Source organism: Bubalus bubalis, chromosome 2 (genome assembly GCF_019923935.1).
Source record: "Bubalus bubalis isolate 160015118507 breed Murrah chromosome 2, NDDB_SH_1, whole genome shotgun sequence".
Lineage (NCBI taxonomy): Eukaryota > Metazoa > Chordata > Mammalia > Artiodactyla > Bovidae > Bubalus > Bubalus bubalis.
In genome coordinates, this window is record NC_059158.1 from 89,833,282 (window position 1) to 89,846,097 (window position 12,816).

The following is a 12,816-nucleotide window of genomic DNA, read 5'->3' on the forward strand; positions in this document are numbered from 1 at the left end:
AACATACTCTTTTCCCAATTTTGAACCAGTCTGTTGTCCTATGTCACATTCTAACCGCTGCTTCTTGACCTGTATACAGGTTTCTCAGAAGACAGGTAATGTGGTCTGGTATTCCCATTTCTTTAAGCATTTTCCAGTTTGTTGTGATCCACATAGTCAAAGGCTTTAGTATAGTCAATACAGCAGAAATCAATGTTTCTTTTTGGAATTTCCTTGCTTTTTCTATGACCCACCAGATGTTGGCAAGTTGATCTCTGGTTCCTCTGCCTTTTCTAAATCCAGCTTGTAACCCATATATGTACATATGGTATATCCATATAGTAAAATATTATTTGGAGATAAAAAGGGATAAAGAACTGATATTTAAAACATGGATGAACCTTGAAATTACCATGGTAAGTGAAAGAAGCCAGTTACAAAAGGCTATATATCATATGATGTCACATATAGGAAACGTCCAGAATAGGCAAACACATAGAGACAGAAAATAGATTATTGGTTTCTAGGGGTAAGGGGAAGGAAGAATAGGGAAGGAGTGTTAATGAGTGTGTGTGTAAGTCGCTCAGTCATGTCTGATTCTTTGGGATCCCATGGACTGTAGCCTGCCAGGCTTCTGTCCATAGGATTCGTCAGGCAAGAATCCTAGAGTGGGTTGCCATTCCCTTCTCCAGGGGATCTTCTCAACCCAGGGATCGAACCTGTGTGCCCCACACTGCAGGCATATTCTTTACCATTGAGCCACCAGGGAAGTGTGCTAATGGGTAGTGGGTTTCTTTTTGGAATGGTGAAAATGTTCTTAAATTAGACAGTGGTGATGACTGCACAGCTCTGTGAATATACTAAAAATTACTGAAGGTATTCATACAATTAAAAGTATCAAGTTCATGATATATGAAATATATCTCAATAAAATTACTATTATAAAAAATCCAGGTTTTGGCTGGTAAGAGTACTGAAGGTCAAAGGGACAAAACTTTATCAAGCATCTTCCTCAAGCGGTACATTAAATAAGTAATAAGCTGTCAAAGCATAAGCATTCAGTCTTTTCAAAGACTCTCCATTTGAGCAAGTGTATTTCACAATGACTTAAAAATATTTGCTGGAGAAAAGACCTGACCCATGAAAGAGCCTTTTCTGTGACTGTCAACCCTAAGGCATCTTTAGAATTTTTAATAGTATCAATAGAAGCCTGATGGGCACTAGCAGATGATCCTATAAAGTATTAAAAAAAAAGTCTGAATGGCAGTGGGGAATCAAATCTTTTCATTAAAAAATAACAGAGTCCTTTTCTTAAATGTTGGTAAGAAGACTATTTGTCAAGATTGTATGACCTTTTTGAAACCATAAAGAATTCTATTCTAGCAAAGCTTTAACTAACTCAAAAGGGAGAGATAATCTTTGGATGAGAGGGAAGTTTTTTAATTACAATAATGCCACCTATTTCCCCCCTCATTCATTTGACAGATATGGACAGGAGTTTTTTCAGGGTTTAGAGTAACTTCCCAATACCAACGGCAGCCAGTTAAAGGACAGAGAACGCAAAGGAGCCAACTGCATCCAAATGGCATAAACAAATTTTAAAACAATGTGCAAAAAAAATAAAATCAAAGCAACAATTTTAAACTAAGCTTTAATTTCAAAAGTTGTCATTAGTATTTTCCACAATTAATAAAATATGCACTTTTTAACTATGTCTTTTTGACTTCAATATAAATGAAAATTTAGTGCTTCATCTTAAGGAGCAGGCAAGCTATGATTTACTTAGAAGGTAAAATATGTGGAACCAACGTGTCCCAAAGAAATAAACTTTCTCCTTTATCAAGAAGTAAATGAGAAGTGAAATTTCTGTTTCTGGGCACTGTTAAGATTCTAAGCCTACTATTAGAAATAGATTTGGAATTGTGTACTATAAAATCTCAGAGATAATTTCTTGAATTGTGAGATCATATTTATATTTACTGACTTTTCATTTTGAACTATATTTTCTTCTCCTTTCACAATTTTGTTACCCAGCAAGCTGACCACTAGTGTAATTTCTCTGCTTGGATAAAACATGCAATACAGACCATAACCTGAATATTGGAAGGCTGGATGTACCTCACAGTAGTTCCAAGTCCTCTACCCTGAGTGCAGTTTGCCACGGCAAGGCTGTAGTCATCTCTAACCACTGCTAAATTAGCATCCTTTGGGTACAGCTCCAAGCACTTGTCTCCCTGACAACTCCTCAGGCTGGTGGGAGCCACTGAAACTTAGAAATGGCATATCAAAGTGGGGCTCTGGGAATAAGACAAAAGTTAGCTGGAGGGAACTATCTCAAACTTTTCTTGAAGAGAATGAAATGCAGCAAATTTTTAGAAGTGGATGCCTCTTTTCAAGGGTTAACATTTTATATATTGATCATGATGGTGGTTATGCAACTAAATGACAAATTGCCCAAAACCATAGAACCATATGCTACCAAGGGTAAATTTTACTGTAAGTAAATTACACTTCAGTAAACTTGATCTAAAAAAGTGGTTATCTATGAATGATAAAATTAAGGATTTTTCTCTTTATATTTTCTTGAACTTTACAAACTGGCTAAGTAACTCCACAGTCAGTTAAAAAGAATGTAGCTTTGGACACCCTTGTCCCCTTCTATGCCCTTGGAAGTGTACATAGGCAGAGTAAATCTAAGTTCCCTCACTAAATCAGCTGAGGTGAGAAAAACACCCTACTGATGATACTGCAAAGAGAAAAAGAATAAATCCTACATTCATGGAAATTTGGATTTGAAGGTGGTTGCTCAGCCCATGGGAAGCAGAAATTTTAAAGGGCATTATTTTCCTCTGAGGTGCCTGTGCTATAAGATTCTCCTGAGATGCGCTGTGCATACCTCAGCGCTCCCTGAGGACCATTTCTGTTGCTAAGGTGTGAGCACCATGCACCTGCACAGTGATCTGCAACATGGACCTTTCACACCTTGGAACCCAAGGCCACCCATGACTCTAAGAGGCTCTGCAGACAGAACATCACCATGGCAGGCTGCCTGCGTGGAGGACCTGAAATTGACCCCTCCATCTACATAGGCTTAATATCATTCCCCAACCAAATTGGAGTGACAGAATTGATCTCTTGGAGAATTACTTTAGCTAAGTTGCTTCCCTATCCATTCATAAACTCTTTAGCAACCAAAGGGAGAACCCTATGAGCCTGATACTGTATTGTAATTCAGAGAGAAAATACCAGGCATGCTGCCTGCCTCATCATGCAGAGGTTTAATAGTGACACACAAGAGAATCCTCTCAAGTCTCAGCCCCAGGAACAGTAAATCCTCCTGAGCAACTTGGTTTGTGTTTATCTTCCAGACACTCTAAATCATGTAATTCATTGACGTTTCTTTCTTTAGCCTAGCAACCAGGACAGAGTCAAAGTGGCTCTTTACTTTGAGCCAGTGCATGGTATACTAATAAGAAATATTTTGTATACTATTTTAACCTTTCCTTCATCTTATTTTCCTAGTTTTTATCTTTGCCCTAATTCCCTCCTCCACTGTTGGTTTTTGAATTTTCCAAATGTGTCAAATACATAGAGAGGTAAAATATTGAGTAGTACATAGATAACCATATTGTACTCACTACAAATGCAGAAATAAACAGATTCCACAGCCTACTTTCTATAAGGTGAAATGCTGGATACATAGATAACTGTAGTATATGCAAAACAAATGTGGAAAATTGCTATCTTCTCTATTAACTGATTCCAAGGCCCACTTTAAATGAGGAAAAAAATTAAATATATAAATAACTATATTATACTCAGTATAAATGCAGAAAAGGTATAATTTGCTTACAATTCTGTAGCCTAATATTAAAATAGATAACTGTTACATACACAGGTAACTATAGCATACTTGGTGCAAAGGCAGAAAGTCTCTAACTTCTCTATTAACTAACTCTGTATCTCCCCTTCAAGATTTCTCAATTTGCAGTGATTATTTTTGGTCTGATGTATCATCTTCGGGTATAAGCACCATTAATTCCAGATTAAGGATGATTGTATATTGATATTGCTGATGTTACTACTAGTGTTACTAATGTTTTTTTGTAGTAAATAAAACAAATGAAAAGTCATATTGCAAACGGGAATTTTTATTACTACCTAGTTTAGAAGACTACTACTTCCAAATAGTCATTAATAGAAAACCTAGCAATCATCGATAATAATTAAGAGTTTTCTAACGTTCTCAGCAAGGCATATTGCAAGAGAACTGCCAAAGGCAGCTATCTCACTTTTTAGGACACTTCCTAAATAACCACAGGCATGCAAAGGTCCAGTTTCCCTACTATAAAATGGAGACACCTCATGGCAGGGTTCAAAATTCATCTTTGGTACTACATATGTGAGGAAACCAAATTGCTTGTCTTTACAGCCATGTGGGAGAGGGCTCCACAGTATATTATTGAGCACAATATTAGACTCATTTATTCAATAGGTGGGGCTTCCCTCATAGCTCAGTTGGTAAAGAATCCACCTGTAATACAGGAGACCCTGGTTCGATTCCTGGGTTGGGAAGATCCATTGGAGAAGGTATAGGCTACCCACTCCAGTATTCTTGGACTTCCCTTGTGGCTCAGCTGGTAAAGAATCCACCTGCAATGCAGGAGACCTGGGTTCGATCCCTGGGTTGGGAAGATACCCTGGAGAAAGGAAAGGCTACCTACTCCAGTATCCTGGCCTGGAGAATTGCATGGACTATAGTCCATAGGGTCGCAAAGAGTCAGATATGACTGAGCAACTTACACTTGCTCACTCATTCGATAGGCCCTCACGCGACTGCCTCCTTGTTCACATGATGAGGCCAATATGGCAAGAACTTCAGACAACTGGAAAAGTAAATCGAAGTATGCTTTTTGTTACCCTGTTAGATCATATCTGGACTTGGAAAAATAAAATCTTACAGATCACCTTACAAACTCTGACACAGGATCTAAATCAAACAATGTGGAAGACAACTGGTTTTCAAATCCTCCACCCTGTTGAAAGACTCCATCCTCCTCCCTTCCAAGTAAGAAGGACCTGAATCCTGAAAGGAAGCTTCCTGGCTGGAAGCAGTGATGGCACTTTTAAGGTCCTTCGAGCAAATCAGAAATGGCTGACAGGAAAGGGGGTTTGGGTCTGAGAGCTATTTTCTTTATCTTTAGATTCTGGTTCTGAGACTGTTGGTGGGGACTGGCAGACAAAAGGGGGATCTCTCAAGTGATACAGTAGAAGCCTATCTCCCTTCACTGACACTATTTTCTAAATGGCTCTTGCCAGTGTTAAACCTGGGCAAAGTAATTCCATCAATAGTCTTCCTAAAGGTCCACCAAAAAGCAAATTGAAAGGTGTGAAAACGCAGATACGAGAAGGGGAGAATATCAAGTAAGTGACCAACAGTAGAGAATGCTTACCTGAGGAACTTAAACCAAACTGAGCTTCATTAAATAACATTATTCATTCAATGAACACTTAGCAGGGGCCAGGACTGTGGGGGTGGAGGCTGGGGTGGGCCTTACCACCTCACAGGAGGCTAATACATGCACAGAGGAACAGTTATAAGAGTTGAGATGAAGAGGTGACTTCCCTGGAGAAATATGGGAAAGGCTGTAAGAGTTGATTAGCACTTAGTTGGGGATATCAAGAATACATAAGAATCCAACTGAGATGGGACCAGGACAATCAAAGTGGGTCAGTTATCATTCCAAGAAGAATTCACAGAATAAAGAAACCCACTTTCTTCTCAACCCCTAAGGTTCCATAACAGATTCCTGTCCTGCTGCCTGGCCTCTCTTCATTCTGACCTCACCCTACACTATCAGAACAACTGCCTCCAACTACAACAATGTGTTTCAACATGTCTACTTTACAGACCTAATGGAAGGTGACACTCATCTTCACGGGTTCCCAGTGCTCCAGAATCAAAGGCCAGCTTTACTCTTCCAATCTCAAAAGCCACAAGGCGCTTTTAGGACACATCCTAGACACTACCGTGCCTTGGGGGCCTCCAATACCGCAGTGTGAGACACACATCTGTGCATACTTTCCCTCTTTCTTCGGTCAGCCAGGCTCCCATTTCTGCAGGACCCACTCATTCACCAACATTTTCCGGCTGAGCTCCAGTGCCATGCCAGGCACCAAGCTGGGCACTGAGAATCAGACACAAAGCCACAAACCACCCACATGATTTTACTAACCAATTTCTAACAAACTTGTGGAATAACCTAATTCAAATTATATAACCCTAAATTTAGTTAATATTTTAAAACTTTTAGTACAGAAAAGTATCTAATCACCAAGCATGTACCAATAATCCCCTTGTTTAACCAATATTAATATTTTTGTTATGTTTATTTCAGATGTCAATCTTAAATAAAATGTTACAGATTTGGCTAAAGCTGAATTTCTAATAGCTCCCTCTTTCCCTTCCTCCCTAGAGGTACCACTATCTTAATTTGGTATCATCCTGAAATATTTTTTATACTTCTACTGAGATGCACTGATGTATAAACAATATTAAACACTATTTAAATTCAATATCACATATATTTTTAAATGTTCATAAGGATAACCTCATATCTATTCTTTTGTAACTTGTAGTTTTCACTCAAAAGTGTTTTGCAAAGATGTCCATGTTGACACATGTAGTTATTTCATTTTAATGGCTCTTGAGTTTACTTATTCACAGTGAATTTCCACAGCTCAAGCTGGTTTTAGAAAAGGCAGAGGAACCAGAGATCAAATTGCCAACATCTGCTGGATCATCGAAAAAGCAAGAGAGTTCCAGAAAAACATCTATTTCTGTTTTATTGACTATGCCAAAGCCTTTGACTGTGTGGATCACAATAAACTGTGGAAAATTCTGAAAGAGATGGGAATACCAGACCACCTGACCTGCCTCTTCAGAAACCTATATGCAGGTCAGGAAGCAACAGTTAGAACTGGACATGGAACAACAGACTGGTTCCAAATAGGAAAAGGAGTACGTCAAGGCTGTATATTGTCACCTTGCTTATTTAACTTATATGCAGAGTACATCATGAGAAACGCTGGGCTGCATGAAGCACAAGCTGGATGTTCTTAACCCGATCTCTTACAGGTGCACTGCATTTCATCACAAGGATGAACAGCGATTTATATAAGATATATGTAAAATCAATGATCTGCTCTGAAATATCTCAGTTGCTTTCATTTTTTATCCCTGTAAATAAAGTCAGTTTGAATTTCAAAAAAAAAAAAAAAAAGATTGCTGGGAGAAATATCAATAACTTCAGCTATGCAGATGACACCACCCTTACAGCAGAAAGTGAAGAGGAACTAAAAAGCCTCTTGATGAAAGTGAAAGAGGAGAGTGAAAAAGTTGGCTTAAAGCTCAACATTCAGAAAACTAAGATCATGGCATCTGGTCCCATCACTTCATGGGAAATAGATGGGAAAACAGTGGAAACAGCGTTAGACTTTATTTTTTGGGACTCCAAAAAAATGGTGCAGATGGTGATTGCAGCCATGAAATTAAAAGACGCTTACTCCTTGGAAGGAAAGTTAAGACAAACCTAGATAGCATATTAAAAAGCAGAGATATTACTTTGCCAATAAAGGTCCTTCTAGTCAAGGCTATGGTTTTTCCAGTGGTCATGTATGGATGTGAGAGTTGGACTGTGAAGAAGGCTGAGCACCGAAGAATTGATGCTTTTGAACTGTGGTGTTGGAGAAGACTCTTGAGAGTCCCTTGGACTGCAAGGAGATCCAACAAGTCCATCCTACAGGAGACCAGTGCTGGGTATTCATTGAAAGGACTGATGCTGAGGCTGAAACTCCAATACTTTGGCCACCTCATGCAAAGATTTGACTCATTGGAAAAGACCCTGATGCTGGGAGGGATTGGGGGCAGGAGGAGAAGGGGACGACAGAGGATGAGATGGCTGGATGGCATCACCAACTCGATACACATGAGTTTGGGTGAACTCCAGGAGTTAGTGATGGACAGGGAGGCCTAGTGTGCTGCGATTCATGGGGTCGCAAAGAGTTGGAGACAACTGAGCGACTGAACTGAACTGAACTAATACACGGTTTATTTCCCATATCTATCCTGATTCTAAGCTTTTACTTTTCCAAATGTTACAATAAGCATTTGTATTTGTCTTCCTGTGCATACCTGTCAGACTTTCTCCTATGATATTAAGTTCTTAGTTTTAAGTCCTACTCTCTGGCCTGGTGATTTTTCTCATGGTTGAGTTTTTTTTTTACTTGAGTTTTTAATTATCTGATAGTGAGCTCATCTTTGGTGATGTTAGTTTCTCAGCTGGAGATTCTTAAACAATGCATATGGTTACATTTGGACTCTAAATTCACATGGGGTACAGGCCTGGGGTTGTCCAGGAGTGCATTTGAGGCCCATGGCTTATGTTTCCAAGTTCAAGTGTACCACCACGAGCACACAAGGCCTCACTCTTTGGTCCCTAAAGGAGTATTAAACCTAAGACTCTAGTGCTTTGTTGGGGGCTTGACTATGCCCAGGCCTCCTGCACTGGCAGCTCAAATACTCGTGACCCTGGCTTCTGGTTCTGTATTTCTAGAACCTGAGGATTTTCTTTGCTCCTTTACTATTTCCTCTAGTTATTGACCTGTATTATTGAATATCAAGTATTTCAAGGAGCTTACTGAGAAACTTTTATGTTCATTTTCGTTGTCTAAATTGTCAGGATAAACATCTTAACTGAATTCTTTAAATATTGATTTAATTTTTTTAATAGTATAAATTATATTTGAAAAAAATCTGTTGGTTCATACTTTTTTGAAATGTTCAACACTACATTACTGAGCTTGTGAACTGCTCTTTTTTGTGCTAAAGATACAGATAACCTTAAAAAACTGGGTAAAATTAAAAGAAGTTTTGTTTTGACAATTTTAAGTTTCTTAATAAGTTATCTAATTGAGTTATATATTAGAAATTTTTTATTTATAATTTTATACCTTGCTTATAATTTCTCATCCTATAAAAAACTGATGTTTTTAAAATGTTCACATTATTTGATATCTGTGTTTAAAGTTTTATCTTATTTGCATGCTTCATGCTGTACTAAACATACGTATGTGCATAACTGTTAAGGATCAAAGATGAAAAAATTCATGAGAATACAATTTATCTGTCTAGAAATTTTAAATGGATAGCAATCAGCTATAAACAGCATTCTACTCACCAAGAAGGATTTTTTGGCTATGAATAATAGGAGATACAGAGAAGTACAACAATTATGAGGTTAGAAACAAAAGAGAGACAAGTTACTACGGGCACACACCTACTTAGTAATAAACAAACTGAGCTTAAAAATGCAAGCAACAGAAGTATTGCATAGTAGGCTTTCTTGGAATATGTAAATACTAAGAAAGAAACCCACAGATTGGATAAACAGTGATTCACCAGTTGGAGTTGTGGCAGTAATTCATATTCTAATGATGTTTTAAAATAGCATAACAGGTTATTTAAATATAAAACAATACTTGTGATTAAATGTTTTTTTGGTCCAGTAATATACTGGTTTTGTGCTGACTTGAATATACAATTATTTCAAATAGTAATCATTTCATACAGTATTTTTACAGAGTTCTAGAAAACTCAAGGTAAATTGAAGGCATTTTTCAAAGCTAGCTAAATGCTATTACTTGGAAATACTTCTTAGTTAAAAAGGAAAAAAAACAAAAAACCAATATCAGGTTTCCAAAATCAATTAGCTTTACCAAATAATTAGCAGTTCATTGTTAAAACCATTCATTAACTTTGTCTACATATAATAAATCAAATTTCTAAAGGCAGCTTAGTGGCTTTTGTTAGAGAATCGTACCAGTGCCATATAAAACACTTCAAGTACAAAACTGAAGGATAATCAATATCGCAAGAGGTTTCTGAAAATTAGAATAAATTGACATTTTTGGTATCAATTTTAGGAAGACAAGTTAACAGTGACAACACTAAAAGCATCATCTGCTGCATCTGGGACAATTAATATGGCCCGTGACTTGAAGGCAGTTAAGAAGATAAAGGCATTTAAAAAGATACAGCCACGGGTGTACTCGTGTTCCCCATCCTCAACACCCCTCCCTCCTCCCTCCCCATACTATTCCTCTGGGTCATCCCAGTGCACCAGCCCTAATCACGTGTACACCCGTGGCGGATTCATGCTGATGTTGGCAAAACCAATACAATATGGTAAGGTAATTAGCCTCCAATTAAAATAAATAAATTTTTATTAAAAAAAAAAATAAGCTTGCAAACTAAAAAAAAAAAAAAAAAAAAAAAAAAAGATAGCGCCATTGGCCCTGTACCTGGTGCTGGCGATGCTTGGTGATTCTGCTCCAAGCCTACATCTTTCTAGCTGACTGGCAACAATCTGCCTTTCCACCTCCAGTTCTCGGGTGAGTCGCTGAAACTGAAGCTCCTGTGATTCAAGGAAATAAAAGGAACATAAAGCACCAGGTTGCTCAGGCAGATACATGAATTCATGTATGTCACAAGAAACACAGGAACATGCCCAAAACATAACACTATAGTGTGGCCTTACGAGAGTAGGGTTTTGGAAGGAATTGTGGGCCTAAACAACCTACTGATTTGAACTCTTACAAACAAACTTAAAGGCACTAGAATTTCAGTCTTTGTTTGAAACTGAAAATATGTAAATCCTTATTTGGCCTTTTTTTACTTTGGTTCTAATTGAGGTCTTCAAATAGTACTTATGCCACAGGGATGTAACGTAAGGGTTGCAGAGTCCTTATATTAGAGACACACCAACCAATATAAATAATCTCTTCATCCTCAACAGCTAATATTTCATTCTCTCATACTATATGTTAGCTCAGCATTAAAAAAAGTAAATTCCTGTGATGAGACTCGCTTGACAGTATTAGATACAAAACCTTTCAATTGTTAAGAAAAAAAAAAATCATAACAATCCCACAAAAAAGCCTGTTATATTTATCTATAATACAAACACATTTTTCCTACTGTCACAAATGCATTCATGTGTCACTGTATGAAGGGACAAGAGAAAAAATAATGAAAAAATCTGAGTCATAATATAGAACTTAAAATTGTATTAAAAAGATGGAAGATTGTCTACAGAAATTATATTTTTCATACTATGATGCATCACGAAGGCAAGTATTCTATTCTAGGAGAAATCTTTTAACATTAGTTGTATTTATCTCATTGTTATCTTAACAGGATTTTAATATATAGAAAGCACGCCATGCTATAAACTATCTATAAATCATGTATGCTCTAAAGGCTTTAGGCCACAAATAATATCTCCAATAACACCTCAAGCTCCCCTGTGCCATATTAACTCCTTACAAGTCTACTCAAAGCAAATGCTGAACTGTAAGTGGTTTAATTGGACACTGACTACTGGTTCAAAACACCAGGGAGATGCACCTTAAGCAAAGGAACTAATCAGACATAGAACTACCTGAGTTCTGTTAATAATAATATTATTGACAACATACGATCTATGACAGTAAAATACAATTCGATTGGAAAGTGAATTAACTCCCTGTGAGATTACGCAAAGGTACAACTACTTGCCAGCACTGGCGGAGCAAATTCTACAAATTATTCTTAGAATCATTCTTAAGAAAACAGTCTGTGAACTCTTACTGCTTTCTGATATCGACAGTTCTTTCCTAAGGAGCCCAGTTGGTGTGGGAGAATATACAGCAGTAGTAACAGTTGTTAAACGGAAGAACTATACACAGAACTATACAAAAAAGATCTTCATGACCCAAATAATCACGATGGTGTGATCCCTCAGCTAGAGCCAGACATCCTGGAATGTGAAGTCAAGTGGGCCTTAGGAAGCATCACTACAAACAAAGCTAGTGGAGGTGATGGAATGCCAGTTAAGCTATTTCAAATCCTAAAAGATGATGCTGTGAAAGTGCTGCAATCAATATGCCAGCAAATCTGGAAAACTCAGCAGTGGCCACAGGACTGGAAAAGGTCTGTTTTCATTCCAATCCCAAAGAAAGGCAATGCCAAAGAATGCTCCAACTACTGCATAATTGCACTCATCTCACACGCTAGTAAAGTAATGCTCAAAATTCTTCAAGTCAGGCTTCAGCAATAAATGAACTGTGAACTTCCAGATGTTCAAGCTGGTTTTAGCAAAGGCAGAGGAACCAGAGATCAAATTGCCAACATCCGCTGGATCATCAAAAAAGCAAGAGAGTTCTAGAAAAACATCTATTTCTGCTTTACTGACTATATCAAAACCTTTGACTGGGTGGATCACAACAAATTGTGGAATATTTTGAAAGAGATGGGAATACCAGACCACCTGACCTGCCTCTTGAAAAACCTGTATGCAAGTCAGGAAGTTAACAGTTAGCACTGGACATGGAACAACAAACTGGTTCCAAATAAGAAAAGAAGTACGTCAAGGCTGTATACTGTCACCCTGCTTATTTAACTTATATGCAGAGTACATCATGAGAAATGCTGGGCTGGATGAAGCACAAGCTGGAATCAAGATTGCCAGGAGAAATATCAATAACTTCAGATACGCAGATAACACCACCCTTATGGCAGAAAGTGAAGAAGAACTAAAGAGCCTCTTGATGAAAGTGAAAGAGGAGAGTGAAAAAGTTGGCTTAAGGCTCAACATTCAGAAAACTAAGATCATGCATCCGGTCCCATCACTTCATGGCAAATAGATGTGGAAACAATGGAAACAGTGAGAAACTTTGTTTTTTGGGGCTCCAAAATCACTGCAGATGGTGATTGCAGCCATGAAATTAAAAGACGCT

At 37.8% G+C, this 12,816-nt stretch overlaps 1 protein-coding gene across 5 annotated transcripts in view; it reads right to left on the reverse strand.

Moving 5' to 3' along the window:
- Positions 1–12,816, reverse strand: part of PKP4 (plakophilin 4) — a gene marked incomplete in the record, with an annotated part of 244,819 nt that overhangs the window by 101,389 nt on the left and 130,614 nt on the right. For all 5 annotated transcript variants that reach the window (XM_045164071.1, XM_045164074.1, XM_045164064.1 and 2 more), the window contains 1 exon segment: positions 10,342–10,454. In XM_045164071.1, coding sequence (XP_045020006.1) covers positions 10,342–10,454 — 113 coding nt within the window.